Raw genomic sequence first — 27,532 nt, forward strand, 5'->3', positions numbered from 1 at the left:
TCTAAGGAGAGAAACTTTTGAAATAAATATAAATTTTTACTTCTATTTTAGGGAGGAATATCAGGGTATACTCACATTCTACATTCCACTTTTTAGCATTAAATGGTCGCAAATTTTTGGTCTGATGGAACGCAATCGTGAAGAACTCAATGTTGAAGATTATTCAATTAGTCAAACGACTTTAGAGGAAATATTTTTAGAGTTTGCAAAATACCAACGAGAAGATCCAAGGGCCATAAAGTGAGCTTTGTGATTTTTTTTAAAGCTGCTTTACTATTATTTTCTGCAGTATTTGGCTTTAATATGCACAAAATAATAATCTACACTAACGCTTACACTTACATACCTAAACACGAAAAACGCACTTTAATATATATATTTATATGTAATTAATTTTGAATACTAATTAATTTTTACTAATTATTTTAATTTGTAGGTTAGCAATTATGATTTTATTATGTAGTTTTAGTTTGGCTTTGTATTATATTATATTTACACAAATTCCGAAAAACTTTACAAAAACTGCACAAACGGATTGAATAATTTAATTATAATTATTTTAAAAATTTAATATAATCTTATAAATATTTGCTTCTTCTTTTACAACAAACGAAACTAAAGCACAAAAAAGGGATACCTTTCATGTTCCTGCTATGGTTAATTGAATTTTGGGTCGTAACTATTATACCTATTACTCAGTGATAAATAATGCAAGTACAATCCTTTACAAAAGGACTTAATATATAGAAGTTTTGAATGAACAGGAAAGATACTACATAATTTTAAAGCTTTAATATGCTGATCCTACCTATTATGAAGCCTTAACTCTAAGCATAGATAGTATTTTTTTATTTTACAATTTTATTGAAGTATTTTTAAATGTCGCAAAGTTCTATATATATATATATATATGTATGTATTATATACAAAAAGAATTTAAAAATTATGTACTCTAAAATTTTAAAGTATTTTTGAATTTATTTTTTAAATGACATCAAAACTAAGGTGCAAGTGCTGTACTTATAAGAACTCATATTTACATATATATAAATATTCATTTTATTTTAGTAAATGTTGTATGTATGAATTTGTTATTTCCTAATGTGTTATTAAATCTTAAGTGTTTATAGTTTTAAATCTTTTTAAATTATAACAAAAAGCTTTAATAAATGATTTACAAATTAGCAAAAAGAAATAAAATTTGTTTGTTATTTATTTTATATTATTTTTATATATAAAATTTATAGTACATCTGTACATTGTAGAATGTGTTTTATATGTTATATTCAGTGTTATCTGTAAAAGTTAACTGGTGTTAATTGTATTGATGAGTTAAAATTTATTATATTATCAACATCATTATCGGCACTATACCAGATGTTTGGTGTAGCCCGCCTTAATAAGTATTTCCAATGTTGACCCATTGCTAACCAACACCATTTTGCTAGGCGCACTTAGGCTCTCACCATGCTGCTCAATTTGTTATAGTCGTTAAGTCATTCATGCGAGCTAGCTGATTATAACACATTATGTTGAAAGATCATTTGGAGGTCTTCGCGTAGAATGGAAAAACAGTGTACTTAAGAGTAATTTCATAATTTTTATCTCTGCTTAGTCCTTATATAGCGAACAAAGTCTAAAGGAGTGAGTTTAGCTGAATATAATAAATTATATGGAAATATTATTTGGTGGAGATCTTCTGGTCGTTTGAAAGAACACTGTACTCTAGAGTAATTTCTAGTCTTACCTACAGTTAGTCTTTATAAAGTAAACAGAAAATAAAACAGTAAGTAGTTTAGCTGAATATAATAGATTATGTGGAAAGAACATATGGATATCTTGTCGTTAAGTAAAAAATGGTTTAAATGGTTTTATGAATCAAAAAAAGTTATGATTTTGTGGTTAGAAGCAAAAGATTTATGTTACGAATCTAAATTGTTACAGAGAATACTGTTATTATTATAAATAACTGCACGGTGTGGAAATTATAATAAATCCCGTATATACATACCCGTAAATTAATAACATAACACGGAAAGGATTGGTCGATCTTTACAAATAAACTCGTAAGTACATTTATTCTTTAATAAATATTTAAGTAGGAGATAATATTTAAGTTGATATCAATATGCTGTAATTAATTATAAATTTTGATTAATGAATACATACTGAAAAAAATAATCTATATTATTATTTAATTGTAAAGTATGATATTTGTTTAAACAAATATAATAAATATTAAAGCAACTACTGTTTAGTAATTTTATTATCTTTCCAAATATAATAAATAACAATAAATTTTAACATTTCTTATTATCAGAAAATATTATTATCTTTTGACCCTCTATCAATCCTAATCTATATGTTAAAATCTAAATGATGCCGAGTTTAAAGATAAGTTCACGTGAGAAATTCAGCGGCATAAAGTACTCCAATTATAATATAATCATATATAGAATTTCATGTGATTCATATGACACACTTCCCGTAAGACCCGTGACGTTCCATAAAATCTATAAAATTGTTTTTGGTTTCGCCAATTTCATATCAACAATTTAGTTAAGTTTAAGTGTACTAATTGAGATATGGATTGATTATCTTTACTACCTAAACAATTTTATTCTTAGACGCAAATATTTTCAGGTATTAAAGAGCAAATATTATTAGAAAACTGTTCAAATTGTTCAGAGTTCTACAGTAGTTAATACTTATTAAACGTTGTGTTATGTTATTTAAAGTATAACTTAGAGTTCATATAAACAATTTTATAAAAAGGATTTTTGCAAAAAAGGACATTTTTATGATATTAAATTATATTAGTTTAAAGTGCGAACAAAGTGAAGTTTTCTACAACTTTTTTGAATAATATATATATGAAAAATATAAACTTTACACTAAATATTACATTTTAGTTCAAACAACGCAGGGATAACGAAATAATATATAATTAATTATAAGAAAATAAAAATTATTTTAATTTATTTCATGTGAAATTAATTATGTATTAACATTGAAAACTTAATATTTACGACAATGTTTTGCAAATAATCAAATTATAAATATTTGATTATATATCATATATATATAAGTAATTGGAAGTAATTGAAATTAAGAAAAAGTAAATGTAATTATATTGAAATACATATAATTTTAATTACTTTTACTAATATAAAATTCAAATTCAAATTGTTATTGGATTTAGAATCCGTTGATGTCCATATGACTTCCTAAATGATGCAAGTTGTCGTCAGTAAAGAAAGAGTAGTATTTGAATGTGAGTCAATGGTGTTATATATAAAAATTTTAAGTGCCTTGTCGCGTATGTATATTGCTAAGATCTCGATACGAAGATCCCTCCGGAATCCCTTTGACGACATTTAGATTTCACAATGCTTTTAAGAGCTTGAAATGATTTGAACTCATAGAGTTTGAATGTTGTATTGAAAGTTTTGCTATATTTTAAGTAGTCAAAAAGGGATTGCATATATTATTTATTTTCTAAACATTTGTTTTTGAAAAAATTTACATATTTAATTCAATAATTCAATAATTCAATAATTTTAATTTATTTAGACGGTGCTTAACTTCTGCAATACCTGAAAATTGTATTGAGATGAATTTGTCAGTGGTAATTTCTATTTTATAATTCTTTTACATACATTTTTGAAATAAAAGGATTTATAATATTCACAGCTACAATTGCTTAATTAGTGAAAATTAAAATTATTTAAGAATATCTCTTTCAAACATCCACCTATCTGTTTCTTCCCATTCTATCAAGTAGTGAAGATTCTCTCATCCTTTTCTGTTTACGTGTTTGCTCTGCAGTACTACCCACAAAAAACATATGGTGGTTTTCATTTAGTGTGTTACAATTTATATAAATATTTTTGTTTATGTTTATATAGATTAATAAACCCCTAAGATAGCTATTGATAAGCTATTTTTGCGTTACTAAAAATTTTTTGGCGTGTGAAATTAAAAAAAATAGTAATTATTAGATTAGATTTCATATCAAGTTTCATAAAATGCATTTTATATGAACTGAAGATATATTTTATTGAGGGTAATTTCTTAAATGTTAACTTATTTCTGGCAGTGAAAATAATATAAATATTAAGGAATATTTAAAAAATAATGGAATTACATTAAAGATATTATACAAATTATTAGGATTAGTTGCTTTCATTATGCCTAGAATTTTGGAAATGTTATATATATTTATTTATAAACGTTATTTAAAAAAAAATAATTTTTATTTATTGATTTTTAGATTTCTCAAAATCAGCTTTAACTTCCATATATATATTGATGAATTTTTTATTGTTCAAAAATGACTAAAACAATTAGTAATTGGGAAAAGTTTAAGCTATTGCTTTGGAAGAATTGGTTAATACAAAAGTTCCATAAATGGCAACTTTTGATTGAAATATTAATACCAGTAATATTCACGTTTCAATTGGTACTACTTCGTGGAATTGTGGAAGCTGAACCAAAACCGTCTGTGGAATATTCACCAGTTAATATATCAAACTTAGACATATTTCTGTAAGTATGCTGAATTCAATAGAGTACGATTATTTTATTATTATATGGGAATACACATTATTCTTTAGATAGTTTATTTTAGTAACTACAATTGTTTTACCATATCGTTAGGTGCAGACTGTTTAATTTTATTTTATATGTTAGAATAAGCGGAATTGAGTCTGTTCTCAAGATGGATAAGCCTGCTGCTGCTTAGTTTTAAATGCATATTCTACATATATAATAAGTCTGAAAGAGGACTAAGAGAGGACAAAGGACTTAAGTTTTTATTTGTTACAGTATATTTTTTTCGTCTCATCATCAAACCGCAAAAATAGCGAAAACTATATAAAGTTGTCAAAGAATATAAATGAGTTAATGATAGTGATCCTGTCATTAGAATTGTAATTAAAAATTCTAATTTTTATCTTAACTATTTGACAGCATCAAATTATGTATGCTGTGTTTGTATGATAATTAACATCAAAATTATTGTATTTCGTTGACTTGACTCTTTCCATAAAGTTTATTGACCAAATAAAAGTGAAAATTACTTGATTATAGTATCGCTAATTTTTAATTATTTGTTACTATTTTTTTTTTTCGGTTAGGTTCTTATCAAATTGATGAACAAAAAAGTAAACAAAACAAATGTCTAGTTTTAGGAATTATTTTATAAACATTTTATAATTCAACAATAGTTGTTGGTATTGCAGAATTTTGAACAGTTTGTGGATTATAAACATTGAAAGTTAATGATCATTATTAGTGAAATCAATTTACTACTATATTTGTTAATTTTGTTCAATCAATAATCAAAGCTAGACGATTTCAATAATATTGACATTCAACATTATTATTATTATAAAAAAAATATAGCTTCGCAACTATAAGATCTCTATTAATGGACTTCGAATAATACTCATTGTCCTTATTCCTTATCAATTAGCGATATTACAACATACAACATATACAACAATACTACTACAATTTCTATATTTTCTGAGATCTTTCATCAATTTATACAAAGCTCACAACAAAGTTCAAATCATATGCTTCGGGGTTCTTATTTCTTATTTAGAAAACTTACACTACTATAATTCTTAAGTAGTTATATGCTATGTTGAAATTGTCCTTGTATCGTCATTGTAGATTCCTCTAAGCGTTATGTAGTATGAAAAATCCAATAGATTTTTTCCGAAGATTCTTTTTTTTACTTCTTCTTACCAGCGTCTGCAAAACCGTTGTTGTCCCCTTCCTTATAAGTTTGTAATTTCTGCATAACGTGGAACCGATAAAATCCACATCTTATTCTTTTGACAATATTAGAGTGTTGTTTTCTGATGAGAAATGAGTGTCTTGATGATGACAGACAGCCACAGTCAAGGTTGCTGCTCTTTGTTTTCGATAGTTATATTAAAATTTAAAGTAGATATACCTATCAATTGAGTATAGTTTAGTTTGAGAGATAGTAGTGTTTTTGGCTAAAGATTTTGAGTATTTCATCTCAAAGATTCCTGCCGCAGTTGCATCGTCAGTGAGTTAGCCGTCCATGTTGCCATATACTAGTTTAACTTAAGTTGTTTCATTAATATCCATTATTACTTAAAAATATTTAGTAATATTTGAAATTATTGATTTTATTATATGAGAATTAAATTTTATAAATTTTTGTTTTAATGCTTTCGATTTTAGTGATAAAATTGTAGAGGAAAAAATACCAAAATTGGAAATTCATTATTCGCCTACCAATCCAATGCTTGAAAATATTATAAAAACTGCTGCAGAATATCTCAACATTAATAGTTACAAAGGACATGAAAGTGCCAGTAAATTGGAAACCGAATTAATAAAAAATAATATATTTGCTGGTGTACAGTTTGATGATGAATGGAGTAACATTATGACATATCCAAACAAGTTTGCATTTTCCTTACGTTTTCCGAGTGAATTACGTACTAGTAGTAGTAATTTTTCTGACACTTGGTTAACAAATAATCTAGTACCGCTCTATACTGAAAATGGTCCGAGGAATAAAGATGATGTAGATGGTGGTATACCTGTGGGCTATGTACGTGAAGGTTTTCTCCCGTTACAAAATGCACTTTCCATAGCCTTTTTAAAGTTGAGCAGTGGTACTAAAGAGCTGCCAGAAATTTTATTACAACGTTATCCCTATCCTGAATATATTTCGGATCCATTATTACAGGGTATTTCATTAACCATACCAATGCTTATAATGTTAAGTTTTCTATATGCAGCCACAAATATTGCCAAGGTTGGTCTGTAGTATTTTCTTATATTAATAAAATTATTAACGATGATATTATTAAAAATTTAGAATGTGACTATGGAGAAGGAGAAACAACTTAAGGAGGTCATGAAAATAATGGGTTTAGATAATTGGTTGCATTGGACGGCATGGTTTGTGAAGGCATTTGTCTTTTTGTTAATATCAATTATAATAATGACAATATTCTTTAAGGTTAGTCAAGTTGATTCCAATTGATACAGATGAAACCATTATATTGATTTATTAACAGATACAATGGAGTAATGATGTCGCAGTTTTCACATATTCAAGTTGGTCTGCTTTAGCATTTTTTATGATTATTTACGCTATTACCACGATATGTTTCTGCTTTATGATGGCCACATTTTTTTCGAAGGCCAGCACTGCTGCTGCTGTAACTGGCTTGGTTTGGTTTGTGACTTACTTGCCCTATTCAATTGCAATATATAGTTATGCAGACATGAGTTTATTTATGAAACTTATGTGGAGTATGATTGTAAATACTGGTATGGGTTTTGGTTTCAAAGTCATACTTGATCATGAGGGCACAGGTGAAGGATTGCAATGGAGCAATATGTTCTCATCTCCTTCAGTTGATGATGAGTTATCTGTTGGGCTTGTTTTAGTAATGATGTCATTGTCATGTGTAGTGTACATGGTAATATGTTTGTACTTGGAACAAGTCTTTCCGGGTGAATATGGTGTTGCGAAGAAATGGAATTTCCCATTAAAAATATGCAGTTCTCATAACAAGAACGGACACATGCATACTGATAACACACATATGGATACAGCTGCACAAAATCCCGAGGCTTTTGAAGTAACCGGTACAAATGGAAATGTGGGCATATATGTGCAAAATTTGCAAAAGAAATTTGATAATAAAATCGCGGTAAAAAATTTAACAATGAATATGTTTGAAGATGAAATAACAGTTTTACTGGGACACAATGGTGCTGGAAAAACTACAACAATATCCATGTTAACTGGAATGTTTTCTCCCACAGCTGGTTCAGCCATCATAAATGGATTTGATATACGTGAAAATATAGAAGGTGCAAGATCATCTTTGGGTATTTGTCCGCAGCATAATGTGCTATTCGATGATATTACTGTTGCCGATCATATTGAATTTTTCAGTCGATTGAAAGGACTTTCAGGTAAAGCAGTAAAAGAAGAGGTTAAATATTACTTAGAATTAATACAACTTGAGGATAAAGCAAATGTGGTATCTTCAAAATTATCTGGTGGTATGAAGCGAAAGCTGTCTGTTTGTTGTGCTTTATGTGGTGACACAAAAGTAGTGCTTTGTGATGAGCCTAGTTCAGGTATGGATCCTGCTGCTAGACGACAAATGTGGGACTTGTTACAGACTGAAAAGATTGGTCGCACTATATTATTGACTACACACTTTATGGATGAAGCTGATGTATTAGGTGATCGTATAGCAATTATGTGTGGTGGTGAACTCAAATGCTTGGGAACTTCATTCTTTTTAAAGAAGAAATACGGATCTGGTTATCACTTGGTAAAAAGTTGAAACTTAATTTTGTTATAAATTATTTGAAATAATTTGTTTTTGTTTCTATTAGATATGCGTGAAACGTGATAATTGCAAAGTATCTGATGTAACAGCGCTTCTTAATAAATTTATACCAAATATGGTTCCAGAAAGCGATATTGGCACAGAATTGTCCTATCAGCTACCTGATAGCTTCTCTGCAGTATTCGAAGATATGTTTGCCGCTTTAGAGCAAAACTCAAATCAACTTAATTTAAATGGTTATGGTGTAAGTATTACATCTATGGAGGAAGTTTTTATGAAAGTAGGTGCTGAGGAAAATTATGATATATCTGGTGATCATCAATTGATGAATATTAATGGTTAGTAAGAAATTTATTTATTTTTAACGATATTGAAAATCTCTATTATATTTTTAGCTGTTGCAGCTATAACTGATAAGAAATTTTCTCAAAATAAGAGCAATATAACTTTCAATCAATGGCATGCAATGCTTTTCAAGAAAATACTCTACACCTATCGCAATAAAATACTTTTCGCTGTACAAAACTTAATACCAATCTTATTTTTGGTGACGACAATATTATTTCTACGATCACAAGGCACTTTTAGTGAAATGAAACCGATGAATATCGGCATATCACAATATCCTGTAAGCACAACAATTTTAGAAACAGTAGGAAATATCGAAAGCAACTCACTTGAGGCTGTTATTGCGTCAGCTTATAAATTCATAGCAACATCTATAAGTGATAATCATAGTTTCGATACGACAGGAACAAAAACATTTCCGGAGTTTATAATGGAGTTGGGTCAAGATATACAAGTGCGCGTCAATTCACGATATTTGGCAGCAGCTACTATTTCAAAGGGACGAATAATTGCTTGGTTAAATAATCAACCTTTGCACACAGCACCACTGACACTAAATATGGTACATAACGCCATGGCGCAGTAAGTAATTTAAATTAAAATATATAATAAAGTTGATTCTAAACATATATCAATTCATATGTTATATGTAGTGCTCTTATTGGTCCAGGTAGTTCAATTTCTGTTATTAATGCACCTTTACCATATACAGCTGAAACCATATTTTTCCAATTAAATATCGGAAATAATTTGGGCACACAGTTGGCGTCAAATATCTGCTTTTGTATGTGCTTTGTGAGCGCCTTTTATATACTATTCCTTATAAAGGAGAAGGAGTCACGTTCTAAGCTCCTACAATTTGTCGGTGGTGTTAGGGTATTCACATTTTGGCTAACCCAATTTCTTTGGGATATATCCACTTTTACAATAACGGTTATAATAATAATTGTAACCTTAGCCATTTTCCAGGAAGAAGGACTTGCCACGTTTGATGAATTGGGTAAATAAATTACAACAATTTTTTTTAATTTAAAGATTGAAGTATAATATGTTATATATAAATAGATGTAAAATGTATACAATTTTGTAGAAAAAGTATCTAGAATTTATAATTTGAAAAATATGCGAAAATATTGACACATAATTTTATGTTTCTTGGTAAGTTGGCAATCGGTTCCGTAATAATGCCATCGTTGTGCATGAATGATTGGAAAAAAAATTCAAACAATCTGATTGACTAAACATAGTACTCATCTGACTGGGCACCGAGTGATATTTTTATTTTCTCGAAATTAAAATTATCTTTTTAAGAAAGTCATTTGCAGTTGATAATCAAGTCAGAGAAGAAGTATAGGACATACTTCAATCAGACCAGAGAACTATATGGAGGCTTGACCCAATTGCTGGAATAGTTGTATTGCACTTAATGGGGTCAAGTTTGAATGAGACAAATAAAATTTGGATTAAATGCTGATTGTTCTTGTGTTTTATTTAATAATTTTATATAATGTAATAAGTACATAATCAAAGTATAACAACATATGTTATATATATATTATTTTATATATATAATTTATAATACAATAATAATAAATTATATACATAAGATGCAAAAAATGTAGATTATAAATAATTCATGAGAAATAATAATATATTGAATATTTTTAGATATTTAAATAATTTCCGAATATATTTTTATAATGGAAAAAATTTTATTTCTGATCTATTTAGGACGTTACTTTTTAATGATATTTGTGTTTGGAGTATCGGTGATCCCTTTTACATACTTGCTCTCCTATCTGTTCAAAGAGCCTGCAACAGGATTTGCGCGTACTTCCATTCTTAATATTTTCACAGGTAATGTTTGACATCTCTTAATTTGAAATATAAAAATAAATTTATTTATTTTAAATTTTGTATAAATAGTAATAACAATTTAATTTATTAAATGTTGAATATATAAAAATTTTACACCATATGTAATTGCAAATTTTTTACCATCGATTTTGACAGGAATGATAACATTTATGTTTGTGCTTGTATTATCATTTGACTTTATTGGAAGTAAAAATATCGCTGATGCTCTACAAATAGTATTTCGGGTATTCCCGCATTTCTCACTAACGAATAGTTTAAATAAACTTTATTCGAATGTAGCTATAAGAAATGCTTGCAACAATCAAATTTATGATGAAAATGTTGGATCCTTGTGTGATTTGATACCACAGTGTTGTAGTAAGTAAATATTATCCGTTTAAATTTTATATAAAACTATTCAAAACTTACATCAACGTAGCCAATGAAGAATATTTTGCCTGGAAAAGTCCTGGAGTGCTCCCTGAACTACTCTATATGTTAATAACAGCCGCATTATTTTTTGCGATGCTAATCGTAATAGAATATGGATTAATTGGAGAAATTTTGTATAAGATTAATTGCAAAAATTGGTATGCACGTAAAAATGTATTAACAAAAATGATTTTATTATTAATCATATAAATAAATTTATAGTTCCAAGAAATTAACAGCTCCAGAAAATGGTTTTCTTGACCAGGATGTGGCTAATGAAAGGCATCGTGTAGCCAACATGTCAACAGCTGAAGTGAAAGAACAAAATATGGTATTGGATCGTCTTACGAAATTCTATGGAAAATTCTTAGCTGTTAATCAAGTATCTTTAAGTGTTAATAGGTGAGAAATTTTAGTTACATTAATACTTCAAAAACTAAAATTCTTTAATTTATTTTATATAGAAATGAATGCTTTGGTTTGTTGGGTGTGAATGGCGCTGGAAAAACAACTACATTTAAAATGATGACCGGAGATGAACGCATTACTTCTGGTGTGGCTTATGTGAAAGGGATGAATATTAAAAACGAACGAAATAAAATATATCAGGAAATTGGTTATTGTCCCCAATTTGATGCGCTATTAGATGATTTCACTGGACGCGAAACTTTAATAATGTTTTGTTTGCTACGTGGAATAAGTAAACAACACATCTCTGAGTTAATAGAACAACTGGCTAGTTCTTTTGGGTTTACTCGACACTTGGATAAACAGATCAAAGCTTACAGTGGTGGTAATAAACGTAAATTAAGCACTGCTTTAGCAGTTTTGGCTTCACCTGCAGTGGTATATCTGGATGAACCCACTAGCGGCATGGATCCAGCTGCTCGTCGTCAATTATGGAATATGGTGTGTCAGATACGAGATACAGGAACTTCAATAGTTTTGACTTCACACAGCATGGAAGAGTGTGAGGCATTGTGCACACGTTTAGCTATCATGGTGAATGGTGAATTCAAATGTATTGGTTCCACACAACACTTGAAAAATAAATTCTCTAAAGGTTTAGTGCTTAAAATGAAGCTTAAACGTGCGATTGAAGGAAATGCACATTATTCGAGAAGGCAAGTTGACGTTTTAAGTTTAAGTCATTTCGTCTAACTAATTATTTTGTTTGTATTTTTGTATTATAGTTTCAGTAATTCGGATATAATACCAAATAAAACTTTTCAAAATATGGAACAGCACATCCAAGTTGTGAAATCATTTGTATTGAGACATTTTCCACATGCTGCTTTGCAGTAAGTATGAGTTTTGATATAATTATTATGGTATTCACATAAATTACATTAATGCATTTTTATCTATGTACTTTATTAATTTGTATATTCTTGTATTTTTTTTTTAAATTTAAGAGAAGATTATCAGGGCATATTGACATTCTATATCCCACTTACAACAATAAAATGGTCTCAAATGTTTGGTTTGATTGAACGAAATCGAGTTGAATTGAATATTGAAGACTATTCGATAAGCCAAACAACATTGGAGGAGATTTTCCTAGAATTTGCAAAATATCAACGCGAAGATACAAGAGCGCAGAAGTAATATGTTAGTGGGGCACTTACTAAAGACTAGACTTAATTTTAATACATGGGAGATTGTGATGAATTCATTAAACATTAAATATTTTTAATATACGAGTGTACTAGTCTCATTATAACTTTAGTAGAAAAATGAAAATCAAATAAAATTGTATTCAAGGATACTTTTTATAAGATTAGATATTTATAATAGTATGTAATTGAAACTATATAAACTATGAAATAAAAACTTTATAAAGTTATGTAGCAAGTTAAAACTTGTGTCATTAATCAAATGAAAGTTTTTAAAACAATTTTTAAATATGTTATGACTAGCACAGGATTAAAAAAATATCAATTTTAATCAATAATGGTAAAAATTTTTGCATCAAAGTTGATATTGATTAACAAATGCCTTCCAGTTTTTAAAAATACACTCCGATATGACTTAGAATTCGTTCAAAAAATGTTGTAATGAATCCTTAATTGTGGCAGTTACAATTAATTTTGATCAGATCTAAAATGAATCTGAATGAAATATTGTTTATGTCGTATTTTTAGCCATGAATTTCACAGTAGTCACTTAAAACGATCATCTATTATAATTATATAAAATCAACGAATTGTTCCTACACAGATCTAGCTCTTCAATGATGGTAAATAATATTTTTGATTAGGTGGCTCTGTAAAATAAATTTATTATTTACCAAACTAGAAATACCGTAAAATATGTTTCTCTTTGTGTACTAACTTGATGACTGTCGATTTGTTTGCAGGCCTTACTCACAGGCTTATATCTAATCATTAATTATTTGTTTATTGTATGAATATCTAAAACAGAAGAATCACAAATAAATAGTTAAATGACTACTAGATATTTAAATATTTAAAAGCCCAATAAACTGAAATAAAATTTGTTTTAGTGGTCATCAATTGTAGATCGGTTATGGATCGTTTATAAGAAAGCAGCGGGTAGTCATAAAAAATGCTGGTGACAGTTTGGTACCAGTGACGATCAATATGAAGAATTTTATAAATATATGATAATATTAGGAAATTTATATATCTGAACAGATCTTATAGTACTGTTTTTAAAAATTTCATTTGCTTTAAAATACAAATACATGAAATATGTTAGATCATGAATAAACTTTCTAAAGTCCATTTGGTAAATAACAAAGCATAATTATTATCATTATTACTTTTTTTCATTTATGAAAAAACTTCAAAGGACATGCAGAACAATTGACTGATATGTATTTCTGTCCACATCTTCTGTTTACATAGATATGTAAGACTATTAGGTATGTTTTCAGATATTTTTCTTGAAGTAAATCATTAACAACTGATTAATAAATAAGCCCTCGTCACTATGACCAAAATTTTAATTTACATTGCAAACAACAATAATTTCATATATCACGTGATCATGACTAACTGCAGAATATGACTTTTCAAATAATTTTTTCAAACATTTATTAAAGTGAATGTTTCAAATATTTTCCCTAAAAACTTTCAATATAACTTTTAAAAAAATATATAAGATATGGAAACTTTCATTCGGCCCTTAAAAAAAATACGACATTTTTCAAAATACGTCAATGTTGAAAGTAGGAATATTTTTTGAATGAAATATTATAATCACTTGTTTTGTAAATGACAATATAATAATTTATATAAATAATAATTTCTAACTTAATGTACAAAACGTGAACAGGTGGACTAATTTTTTTTCTTTTTACGAAAATGTTTGATAAGGTTTATTATCAACGCGTCGCAGTGAAAGTATAATAATTCATATTTTGATAAGTTTTTTAGCAAAACCTCCTATTTATTACCTAAAGCACTGTACTTATAAATGACTAAGTATAATACTAAGGTTTTTGTTGTTTTGTATATACAATTAGCGGTAATCAAGTACCATTAGTTTTCGAATACATTGTTCAATACATGGGGGTGGAGTAGATAGAGACTATTGTAAGTGCATATAAAAAATAAAACAAAAACGTTCCAAAGATGACAGAAATTATCTTAATGACGTTTATTACATTTTAGATAAACCAAACAATATTTAGATTTATGGGAATAAAATTGCGTATATATAAATTAATTCAAATTATATATATAAATTTATAAGTACATGACATATGTGCATAGAAAATTTTAAAAGTACATATATGTAATAAAAATTAAATTACTTATATACAATATAAGTAATATATTATATTATATGCATATATATATATATTATATATAATATATATATTATGTATATATATATATATATTACTTACTTTATATAGATAAAATTATAGATTAGTTTAATTAAATACATTATATATGTTATTCATAAATTAAAAACTTCTATGCATTTTAATATTTTTATATATATAAATAAATAAATTTTTTTATAACATTCTTTATAAATTACAAGAAAAATAAAATATGTAGTAAAAATAACCTCTTTTTGTCTTAAAAAAATTTTTTTATTAGATTATTAAAACTAACATAATAATCTTATTATATCGATTAATAAGATTAAACCAAAAATACTCATATTTTTCAAATAGTTTTTATGTAGAACTATTGTTTTACAGAGTTTTTTACGGAGACATAATATGTTAATAGATTATACTCTAATTGAAAATTTGGAAAAAATATTAATTAGTTATTGTGACTTTTAATGAGTCTTATACCTTCCGGGATTTTTATATTTGACTATATATTTTCAATAAAGAGGCCATTATCATGTGAGTAAAATTTCTAATTCGAATTTACCCAATTTATTTCATTTTGGTTATCATTTCTTTTATCAATACATATAATAATAATTCTCTATGTATTTACAAATTTTGAGTAAGTTTTGGAAAAAAGATTGCGTAGGGCATATATATAGCACTGAATATCCAAAGTAAATTTAGTGTTAGAGTTTTAACTGTGGTATCGGGTCGTAGAGTTGCAAAAGTCGTAAAGGATATAAAGACGGAAATAATTGTGTTCAAAAGTAATTTAACAATATTTTTTAAAACTATAAATTTAAAAAAAAATTTGTGTTGTTATAGAGTATTTACTGAATATCTTCAAAAATACAATTTTTCTTAATATTCCATATTTTATTACATGTTTTTTATGCAATTTATTATAAGAAAATGAGTAAAAATGAATATATCCATATTTTGTTTGAATAAAAGTGCGTCTTCTCTTGATAGTATTAAAAATTATTATTAAAAATGAAGTAGTAGAATATTTTCTGATTGTCAGTTATAAAACTGAATTCATAAAATTAGTTTATTATTATTATTATTAATTAATTTATTAAAATAAAATGAATAAACATATTTATTTTTAAACAAAAATGCTTACTTTTAGTCAAAATAAAAAAATAAATAAAAGGAGTAGAGGGATTGAATTAGGACTAAATGTCCTAATGTAATCTTATCTGATCATTCGTTATAAAAGTAAAGAAAGAGAGCAAGCGAGACAGTGATAAAGAAATAGAGAGTGGAGAAATAGAGAGAAAGGGAGAGAGAGAGAGAGAATATTACAGTAATTACAAAACAGTAACTACTTTAATTAGAAGAATTAAAAAATTTTATGTTTTTATTTAATTGCATATAAATCCAAAATAAAAAATTTAAGTAAATATGTTTGTTATAAAATAATCTTTCTTTATCAGTAAAAAAAATAACTAAAAATTATATAATTGTTATAATAATTATAATAATGTTATAATAATTATAATAATGTTATAATAATTATAATAATATTATAATAATTATAATAAAGTTACAATAATTATGATGTTATTATTAATATAATTTTGAATACATTATTATAATTTAATTAAATTAATTTTAATTTTTGTGTTATAAATTAAATTTTTAAAAACTAATTTTTTATCTGATATTGATGTCTCTGAATTTATAATTCATTATAAACAAGGGAAGAACAATAAAAAATTTTTCATTTATAAATTAAAACATATATGTTAATGGGAATGGGAAAACCTGACATAATTTATTTACATGATATTTTTATTAACTATTATATATTTCTTGGATTGCAACTTTTTAATTTAAATACGAAGCTTTCAACTTTTTCAACATGTTTAAATTTTTTTCCCTAAGAATTCTTATTATATATAAAAGATATTGTTTGGATAACAGTTCAAAAATCGTTATAAAAACTCATTTCTTTGTAATTAAATAATGAGTCACACATAGAAGTTAAAAGTCCTCATTAAATTGTCAAATAGTCAAATCATCCGTCAATGACGGATTATTTTTGATGATAATTTAAATTAAATCTCGTGACTAATGTGTGTTTCCTGTTTAATTTTTCTCAAAATATAATAAGCATTCTAGATTTAGGTCACGAGAATTACGATTCATTTTTAAGTCCCAAAAAAGAAATAAAACTGAACTAATGTATATTTTCTTTATAAAGTTTTGATATTATCAAAAAGTAGCAAATTTTGTGATACTAAGTACATATAGCGAAATAAGCTCGCCATTATACAGACAGAGAGAGAGAGAAAGAGAGGTAACAAGAAGTGATATATGGAAAATGTGCAACAAATAATGAATATGCGTACAGTAAATCAACAAATAAATAAAAAATTTGAACAGAAGAGACATATTCTTACTCCTATGACCCAGAAAAATAGAGAGACAGCGAAACAAGTTAAGAGAGGGAAAGAAGCATGCAGAAAAGTAAGAGAAAAAAGAAAGCAGTAGAAAGCCAAAAACAAAAATTAAGTAGAAAAGAAAGAGAAAACATTTATTGAACAGCTGAAAGAGGATAACAGATATATATATTTTTAGTTATATGTGTACTTAACAATATAAGTAGTAGTTATGGTAGTACAGTACATATATATAGATTAAGGTCATGTGTGTTTAGTCTAGTGACAAATTATTCTATACGCAATTCAGAACTCTCTTAATATTGAACAAAATCGTAAAAATGGAATGAAGAGAAAGAAAAAGTGAGGTTGTGTGATACTAGTTAATCATATAACTGTCACTATATTAAAATTTTAAATTTGTCTAAAATTAAGTCGTTAAAACTAGTAATTTTGAATTAGACTTTATAATATACTTTATATTTGAATATGTCTCTTCTTTAAGAGCATCCTGTTCAATAAATTAAAGTACTTTCTTATGAATTTTTTTAGAAAATCATAATTTTATAAATGAAATATTAAATATAAAAATATTAGATTTATAAATGCCACACAAAAACTATCATTAATAAAAATGTGATTAAATTCTTTTTGAAATAAAACGTTTAATGCGGAAAGGTAAAATACGTTTGTTATTAAATAGTTTATTAATAAATAATAATTTTATAAAAATTATAATATCTAAAACTCTAAAAACTCTAAACTGTATAATTCAGTTCAGTAAATCAGCTTATTTAGTTGCAAATATATACATATCAAAATTCAGTCTATCGACTTAATAGAACAGAAAAGTGTCTAAAATATAATTATGACAATACTAAAGCTTTACTTCAATTAATTAGTATTATTAATTGTTTAAACAAATTATTCATAATATATTCATAATTAATAACACAGTTTAACTTATTGATTACCTCTGGCATGTGTTGGCAGCCGGTGGCCTTTTTAAATAGGTTGAGTGTGTTCTGCAAAACTAAAAAGAAAATTTCCTTTAAAATTATAGAATTTGTGTCGATTTAATTAATTTGCGTAATTAATTCGTTACAATTCTTATACAACTTAAAATTTTGTGTACCATTATCACTAAAGTTAATAGAAGCTGTTCGGCTTTAAAAAGGTTCCATACCTCTGGGTCTGCAAGAATACCATAAATAAAAAATTTTGAGTCATCCTTGTCATAAACGAATTATGCCTCCTCATTACTGATATGGAAAAGAATGAATTAAAATAAAAATACATGTAAATATTGATAAGGTATATGAAACCAGATATGACTAGTAAAAATTATTGAAATATTTTTAGAAGTAGACGTTGGGAACAGGTGTGCATTTTTTTTAAAAGTGTAAAATCATTTTGAATAGTAAAAAAAGATCTTGTGAACAATTATTATCTTAAGTACTATAATCAGTTTAACAATTAAATATATGCACAATAAATGATTATTGATTAGGGAAAATATTTCTAAATGAAAATATTTATTTAATGGGTTTGGTTATAAGCTATGTAATATTTTTTTTATCAAACTATAAATATTTTACGATTTTTATAACTTTACATACAGATATTCTCATACACATTTAGATATTTCGTTTAACAAGCCCCACGTCTAAATTATAACCCATGAGATTATATAAAGGGTAGTCATACTCTATGACTACTATGAAAACACATTTTTAATTAGTTTAGAATAATATTTGTTATCTTTGTTTTATAGTACTTTTTCCTGTTATTTTTGTTTTAGATATATTTCATATTTATTCTTTTATTTTTATTATATTTTTCGTATTAATAAAAACTATATTTTTTACAGTTTCCTAAGTTTACTGAACTATAGAAAATGATTCAGAAAGTCAGTAATTGGGATAAATTCAGATTGTTGTTTTGGAAAAATTGGGTACTGCAATGGAACCACAAAATTGCATTTGCCTCTGAATTTATCGTTCCGATCATTTTTGCTTTACTTCTGGTTCTAGTACGTACGCTGGTAATTGCCGAGCACAAGAATGGCATCGAATATCCGCCAGTGAATATTACAAATTTAGAGTTATTCGAGTAAGTATATTTTAACAGTGTACCTTCACATAATATATAAATATAAAATATAATTGATTGATTTATTCTGTATAGATTTTAAATAAAATAATTAACAAGTAAAGAACATGAAAATTGTTATGTTATGATTGTTATTGTAATATTATTATTGTTTTACCATAATACATTACAATTGTATTTATTTTTATCAGATTGATGATTCATAGAATGTTCTTTTATAAGATAAAAGACTGATTCATATTCTTGTAGACATTTTATGAATAAGTTTCACTGATTTTAATTGATAAGTGTTAATATAATAAATATAATTTGCGTTGCATTATCTAAACCCAAACTAAACATATAATATATAACAATGTCTTATTGCATGACACATCTTACTAAATTTTGATTATATTTTCTAAAATTTAGTTTCATTTTAAACTAAGTAAGTTGTGTTTTAGGAATAGGAGTAAACGGGGTATCAGCTCCAAACGAAACGGAGCACAGCAACCATCGTTGATCTTCTGTGCTGCATTAGATCCTAACCGAACAGAAAACATTCCGCTTTCCGAATGAAAGACAGAATGTAAGCCTTAGAGTACTTCTCCTAATATCAGAAGTGGAGAGTAGTTCTCGACTTAGTGACCTCCTCTTGTCTCAGATCAAGGCTGAGCAGAGTTGACTTTTAGTTTAAGCTACTTTTTTTATTTCATCCAGAATACATATCTTTTAATAAGTATATTTTTAATAATTTAAATTTACAGAGCAGATATTAATAATGTTTAATAATTGCTAGTAATGCCTTTCATTCATTATCTTTCACTATCAATAGTGTTTATAATCATTAGTAGATATAATGTTACAATGTAATGATTTGTTAAATTGCCTTGGTTATTTTGAGAACAGTTATGGTTAATATAAATATTTAACAGAAAATAGATATCAATTCATAACATAACATTTCACAATAGTGCAAAGTCAACAGACTTCTGTTTCGATATTTTTATAGCGGCTGCACATATTTTGATAATATATATATAATTATATTAACATGATTAACATGATAACATGATAGAACTTCATTTTCTTTGCGGTTGTCATTAGTTGTAGAAAAGTTTTAGGTTGTGAACAGCTTTAATCTATACATACTTTAGTACAACACTTAACCTTGTCATTACATCAGCGTCTTCAATTAAGTAAATAAATAATTTAATATAATACTTGAATTAAAATAATGTTTAGTGAATAATTGTCATTTTATATTATATCAAATAATTTGAAAAAAATATTTACTATACGCTCTTGTTTTTAATTTTATTATTAACAGCGAAGAAGTTGTTGATACATTGCGGCCTTTAATGGAATTACATTACTCACCAGAGAACCCTATATTGGAAAAAATTATACAACTCACTACAGAAACTTTAAATATATCTACTTATAAAGGACATCAGAATGCCGCTGCATTGGAAAATTACCTAACTAAAGCAAATTATTTTGCGGGCATACAATTTGAGGACTCACTTTCTCAAATAACGGAATACCCTAAGCAAATATCTTTTGCAATACGTTTCCCAAGCGAATTACGCACAATTAGTTTAAGTATTGATTTTACATGGCTAACGAATAGTCTGTTTATGCCGATTGATTTAAGTGGGCCAAGAGGTGTTGACGATGCTGATGGTGGCGTACCAGTTGGGTACATACGTGAAGGATTCTTACCACTGCAAAATGCCTTATCTTTAGCTTACATAAAATTAGCTAGTGGAGCAGAATCTTTACCCGAAATCATAATGCAACGTTTTCCGTATCCAGATTATATATACGATCCACTTTTACAGGGTATAACTACACTTATACCAACAATAGTATTGTTATGCTTTATATATTCTGCCATCAATACAACTAAGGTGAGAAGTTGTTTTAATTTGTTATTTCAATTCCAAAATAAAAATCAATATTTGATGTTTATGTATATTTTAATGTAATATGCTTTCCTTTTTCTCAGAATGTAACAATGGAAAAGGAGAAACAGCTGAAAGAAGTTATGAAAGTTATGGGCTTGAGTAATTGGTTACATTGGGTGTCGTGGTTTGTTAAAGCTTTCCTTATTTTGGCCATAACTTCAATATTGGTAGTAGTTTTGTTTAAGGTATATTTAAATATAATATATTTAAATGAATGTAAATAAAATAATAATTAACTGATGGTTCTTAACAGATAAGATGGTCCAATGATGTAGCAGTTCTTACATACTCTAGTTGGACAGCAATGATCTTCTTTATGTGGATATATTCCATTACCACAATTTGTTTTTGCTTCATGTTGTCTACTTTCTTCTCGAAAGCAAGCACTGCTGCAGCCGTCGCTGGACTTGGATCATTTATAACTTACTTACCATTTAGTTTATTATTGTATTCTTACGATGATCTTAGTTTAGCAGAAAAATTACTTTGGAGCTTGCTTTCAAATTCAGGTATGGGTTTCGGTTTCAAAGTTATTTTAAGTCACGAAGGAAGTGGAGAGGGTTTACAATGGAGTAATATGTTTGATGCAGCTACTGCAGATGACAGCCTATCACTTGGGGCTGTAATTTTGGTTATGTTAGGAGCATCTATTCTGTACATGCTAATTTGCTTATATGTGGAACAAATATTTCCCGGTGATTTCGGTGTACCACAAAAATGGAATTTTCCATTCACAAAAACGTTTTGGTGTGGTGTTGATAATGTAGATTTTAGTGATAATGACATTGGAATAGAACGACAAAATCCAGATGCTTTTGAAGCCGAACCAAAAGATAAACATGTGGGTATACATGTTAAGAATCTCAAAAAACAATTTGGTGAAAAAACGGTTGTCAAAGGTTTGAACGTTAAGATGTTCGAAAATGAAATAACTGTGTTATTAGGGCACAATGGAGCAGGAAAGACCACCACCATATCTATGTTAATCGGCATGTTTCCTCCGACTGCTGGTACAGCTACTATTAACGGCAGCGATGTTCGCACAAATACACAGGGTGCACGCATGTCATTAGGAATCTGTCCACAACATAATGTACTATTTGATGATCTCAGTGTAGCTAATCATATTGTGTTCTTTAGTCGATTGAAAGGATTAAGAGGAGCAGCCATACAAAGAGAAGTAGCTAAGTATTTAAAAATGATCGAATTAGAAGATAAAGCGAATGTTGCATCATCTAAATTATCTGGTGGTATGAAACGTAAATTATCAGTATGTTGTGCTCTATGTGGAGACACTAAAGTTGTACTTTGTGATGAACCCAGTTCTGGTATGGATCCAGCTGCTAGACGACAATTGTGGGATCTATTACAAGCTGAAAAAGTTGGTCGAACTCTTTTGCTCACAACTCATTTTATGGATGAAGCTGATGTTTTGGGTGATCGTATAGCAATTATGTGTGATGGTGAATTAAAATGTCACGGCACTTCGTTTTTCTTAAAGAAAAAATATGGTTCTGGTTATCATTTGGTGAGTATTTAAGTATATAGAAAATATTATAGTAATGTTTTATTTTACGAAATCTTAATGCACACGTAGTTAAATTGTTTATAGAAAAGCATATTAGATACATTATATTTTTATATATAGCTTGGAATATATAAAAAGAAGTCAATATTCAGTTTATTCCCTTCAAAAAATTATTGTTAGTAGCAATACATTTGGTTTTATTTTTAATTTTATTTCTTATACCTTGTTTTATATAATTTTCAGATTTGCGTGAAGCGAGATAATTGTGATGCCAGTAAAGTTACTTCTTTACTGAATGAATTTATACCAAATTTACAACCAGAGTCGGATATAGGTGCAGAATTATCATATTTATTACCTGACTCTCATTCCGATAAATTTGAACAGATGTTCGGTGCTTTAGAACTCAGGTCAGATGAACTCCAATTAAGTGGTTATGGAGTTGGTATTAGCTCAATGGAAGAAGTATTTATGAAGGTGGGTGCAGAGAATAGTTCAGATGGTGAGGCAAAGCAACACACTGATATAATGAATTTCGATTATGGCAATTTAGATAGAAAACCTACGCAATGTAAGTACAAATTTTATCTATTTAATAATAAATAAATTTCATTTCGATAACTGTTTATAGTTGAACACATACTTTCAAATAACGGTGATTTATTGATTGGTACTGGTTTATTAAAGAATCAATGGCAAGCAATGTTTTTGAAGAAAATTTTATACACTATACGGAATAAGCTACTCTTTCTTATACAAAATTTGATGCCAATTGTTTTTATAATCATCACTATAATTTTTTCAAATGAAATGGGTTTTGGTGAACTCCCAGCAATGACTATGCATTTAACGCAGTATCCCGATGCAGTGACGGTACTAGAAACTAAAAGTAATCTTGCAGAGAATTCCATTGAAGCTAAGTTAGCAGAAGAATACGCTCAAATTGCTAAATCTTTTGGTAAATCCTATAAGTTTGAAACGACTGAAAGCAAGTCTTTTGGAGAATATATATTAGATCTGTCGAAAAGTATAATAGCACGTATTAATTCACGTTACTTAGCAGCAGCTACTGTTGATCAGGGAAAAATTACAGCTTGGTTAAATAATCAACCTTTACATACAGCTCCTTTAAGTCTTAATTTTGTGCATAATGCATTGGCCAAGTAAGTATTCGAATGTGTATATGTAAAAACATATATATAATATTATAATGTAATCAATATCAACATTTTCAGAGCCACAATTGATCCAAATGCTGCTATTACCGTAACAAATAAGCCATTACCCTACACAACTCAAACATTGTTAAACCAGTTAAATATTGGTCAAAATTTGGGTATGCAAATGGCAACAAATTTATGTTTCTGTATGTGTTTTGTAAGCGCATTCTATATACTGTTTCTGATCAAGGAACGGGAATCACGTTCCAAGCTTTTACAATTTGTAAGTGGAGTTAAAGTTTGGACCTTTTGGCTTACACAAATACTATGGGATATGTTGACGTTTATTTTAACAGCGATTTTAATCATCATAACATTAGCTTGTTTCCAGGAGGATGGTCTTGCCACTTTTGCTGAGCTAGGTATTTGTATAATGATTTTATATATTATAAAATTTATGACATGTATGATATAATTTATTTTTAAAGGACGTTACTTTTTGGTATTACTTATATTTGGTTTTTCTGTATTACCGTTTACGTATTGGATATCAACTTACTTCGCAGAACCTGCTACAGGTTTTGGACGCATTTCCATTATAAATATATTTTGTGGTAATATAATTTAATTTTGGAATTATTTTTTATATTACTTGTGTTAAAATAAAAATTATTTTAAATTAGGTATGGCGCTCTTTATTGTCATAACTGTTATATCGTTTGACTTTTTCGACACAAAAGATACTGCCGATGCATTGCAATGGGTGTTTAGAATTTTCCCACAATTTTCCTTAGCTTCCAGTTTGAATAAACTATATTCGAATGGAGCAACACGTGATGCATGTGAAGGTCAAAATTCGGGGGAAAATGTAGAGTCATTTTGTAGAGAATTACCACAATGTTGCAGTATGTATTGACTGCCATATCTCGTACATAAGTTAATAGCAAAATTTTTATTTAGATATCGAACCATATTTCAGTTGGAACGACCCTGGAATCTTACCAGAAATAATTTATATGTTGGTAGTTGGAGTTATATTTTTCCTTATAGTTGTTATACAAGATTTCGGTTATATTAATGAAATTATATATAAACTGCGTAATAAAAATGTGTAAGAAGTGTTCTTCAGTTTTTATTTATGTATATAGTAATATTATATATGGTATGTTTTTTTTAGTAAAACACCTCCAACAACAGAGGATGGTTATTTAGATGAAGATGTGCTAATTGAACAACAACGTGTGATATCCATGTCATCAACGGAACTGTTAAAACAAAATCTTGTATTAGATCGGGTCACAAAATATTACAATAAATTCTTAGCCGTTAATCAAATATCTCTTTGTGTCAAACAGTAAGTGAAATCGTACTTTATTTTTTTAGTTGTATTATAAAAAGTATAATTACTTTAAAATAGTTCAGAATGTTTTGGATTATTGGGTGTGAATGGAGCTGGTAAAACAACAACGTTCAAAATGATGACTGGTGATGAACGAATAACAAGTGGCGTAGCATATGTTAGGGGAATGAATCTGGAGACAGAACGAAACAAAGTGTATAAAGAAATTGGTTATTGTCCACAATTTGATGCTTTAATTGATGATCTAACTGGTCGAGAAACCTTAAAAATATTTTGTTTATTACGTGGTATACAAAAAGAAAAAATTGAAATGCTATCTGAGGAATTAGCTGATTCATTTGGATTCAGAAAACATTTAGATAAAGAAACAAAAGCATATAGTGGCGGTAATAAACGTAAACTTAGTACAGCGATTGCGGTACTTGGCGGTCCAGCTGTCGTTTTTCTTGATGAACCAACCTCTGGTATGGACCCAGCAGCTAGGCGACAATTATGGAATATGATTTGTCGTATTCGTGACTCTGGTAAATCAATTGTTTTAACATCTCATAGTATGGAAGAATGTGAAGCTTTATGCACACGTTTAGCGGTAATGGTAAATGGCGAATTTAAGTGCATAGGGTCTACTCAACATTTAAAGAATAAATTTTCTAAAGGAATTGTTTTAAAAGTTAAAGTACAACGAAGCACAATATCAAATAAGTAAGTATATATTTTAGTACAGATAGTATACAAATTGATAGAAATATATATATTTTTTAGTTAGTGTCATGGTATAGTAGATAATATATACAGTTAATATCTAGATAACTGAATAGTGTAGAAGTGCAAAATAAAACAAAGTGCATCGTTCCAAAGTTTTAAAGTTTTTGTGGCTGACTTTGCCCGATTTTTTGACACAAGTTTCAAGAAACAACTTTTCAATACAGCCTTTTTAAAAGATAAAATTTGAATGTTAATTTTTTCCTGCCTAGAGTGACGCGTCTTTATAACGAAAAGAAACTAAAAGTTAGACGGATTTGAATAGCAAAGAAAAGATAAAGACAAAAATTTTAGTTATTTTATTGAAATTTTTGTTAATTTTTGTCATTGTCTTTTCTTTGCTATTAGAATCAGACTGACTAATAAACTTTGTTGTTACTGTGCTTTTTTCAAGCATTAAATTGTAATAAACTTGGGGAGTCGATAAGTGTGTAGTCTACATGACATTGTTTTGGTATTAGCTTATTAAGCTAATTGCATAATGTAGTTCTGGAAAAGATAGACGTAGTTTAATACAAAATAACATTTATTTACTTTCTTATATTGCTGAGTTGATTTCGACATATTTAGTAATCAATATTAAATATCCGCTTATTTAAAAAGGATTGTAGTTATAAGTAGATAAAACGTTTTAAATGTCACTATAAATTTTTTTAATAATTAATTTTACTAAAGAGGAACCTACAAATTCGGAAAGGTTGTATTAAAATATAAGATGTATAAAAAGACTTTGATTTTTGTTGTATATAGAGAAATATTATAGAGAAATATATTTATAGACTAATTTATATATAGATTATAAAACGAAATCACATGATCTGATTATTAATTAAATCTCATTTATTATTCTTAAAAATTACAGTAGATACAGTTACAACGAAGGAGAGGAACTAGCACAAATATTCCAACAAAATATTCAGAATGTTAAAAATTTTGTTGAGCAACAATTTTCAAATTCGGTTTTACAGTAAGTAAAACTTACCTAAAATCTTTAAAATATTTATAATTGATAAAATATTTTTAATTTAAAGGGAGGAATATCAAGGTATACTAACATTTTACATACCTTTAACGGGTATGCGTTGGTCTCAAATATTCGGTCTTATGGAGCGTAATTGTGCGGAACTAAATATTGAGGATTATTCTATAAGTCAAACGACACTTGAAGAAATCTTTTTAGAGTTTGCAAAATATCAAAAGGAGGATAAGAGAGCAAATTAATTTTAAAAAATATATTCCTTTTTTTTATTTTAGATAATTTTAATTTAAATTATAAATTTTTATAATAATTAATAATGGTAGCAACTTTTTATTATGCAAAAGTAAGCAATTTCAGAGAGTTTACTTAATTCGACAGGAATTATTATTGCTGAAGAGAACAAAACTCTAATGAAAAGTTGTACGGATAAAGAATTAAAGTTTTTTATAGAGAGAGACAAGGCTTTCGAATA

General features: G+C 27.5%; 2 protein-coding genes across 2 annotated transcripts; both read left to right on the forward strand.

Moving 5' to 3' along the window:
- Nucleotides 1-4,333: 4,333 nt before the first annotated feature.
- On the forward strand, nt 4,334-12,730 carry LOC119671062 (ATP-binding cassette sub-family A member 3-like). Its single transcript, XM_038081559.1, has 14 exons — nt 4,334-4,548; nt 6,223-6,805; nt 6,869-7,012; nt 7,071-8,348; nt 8,413-8,704; nt 8,762-9,296; nt 9,368-9,714; nt 10,446-10,571; nt 10,728-10,949; nt 11,011-11,161; nt 11,226-11,405; nt 11,468-12,158; nt 12,249-12,304; nt 12,419-12,730. Exons 1-14 carry the CDS (start codon nt 4,334-4,336, stop codon nt 12,609-12,611), a joined length of 5,013 nt encoding a protein of 1,670 aa, XP_037937487.1. The 3' UTR covers nt 12,612-12,730.
- A 7,910-nt stretch (nt 12,731-20,640) lies between these two features.
- On the forward strand, nt 20,641-27,302 carry LOC119671061 (ATP-binding cassette sub-family A member 3-like). Its single transcript, XM_038081558.1, has 13 exons — nt 20,641-21,214; nt 21,313-21,456; nt 21,525-22,799; nt 23,043-23,370; nt 23,431-23,962; nt 24,035-24,381; nt 24,448-24,573; nt 24,643-24,864; nt 24,920-25,070; nt 25,137-25,313; nt 25,377-26,021; nt 26,944-27,048; nt 27,113-27,302. The coding sequence occupies exons 1-13, from the start codon at nt 20,663-20,665 to the stop codon at nt 27,300-27,302; spliced, it is 4,794 nt and encodes a 1,597-aa protein (XP_037937486.1). The 5' UTR covers nt 20,641-20,662.
- Nucleotides 27,303-27,532: the final 230 nt, after the last annotated feature.

The sequence above is a fragment of the Teleopsis dalmanni genome, chromosome 1 (genome assembly GCF_002237135.1).
Source record: "Teleopsis dalmanni isolate 2A chromosome 1, ASM223713v2, whole genome shotgun sequence".
NCBI lineage: Eukaryota > Metazoa > Arthropoda > Insecta > Diptera > Diopsidae > Teleopsis > Teleopsis dalmanni.

Excerpts from the sequence above, each read along its gene's own strand:
- LOC119671061 (XM_038081558.1), top strand. The coding sequence starts at position 20,663 with ATGGAATTACATTACTCACCAGAGAACCCTATATTGGAAAAAATTATA. Across the intron at positions 21,215-21,312 it reads CTGCCATCAATACAACTAAG|AATGTAACAATGGAAAAGGA; the intron begins GTGAGAAGTTGT and ends CCTTTTTCTCAG. Across the intron at positions 23,371-23,430 it reads AGATAGAAAACCTACGCAAT|TTGAACACATACTTTCAAAT; the intron begins GTAAGTACAAAT and ends AACTGTTTATAG.
- LOC119671062 (XM_038081559.1), top strand. The coding sequence starts at position 4,334 with ATGACTAAAACAATTAGTAATTGGGAAAAGTTTAAGCTATTGCTTTGG. Across the intron at positions 9,715-10,445 it reads TGCCACGTTTGATGAATTGG|GACGTTACTTTTTAATGATA; the intron begins GTAAATAAATTA and ends TGATCTATTTAG. Across the intron at positions 10,572-10,727 it reads CATTCTTAATATTTTCACAG|GAATGATAACATTTATGTTT; the intron begins GTAATGTTTGAC and ends CGATTTTGACAG.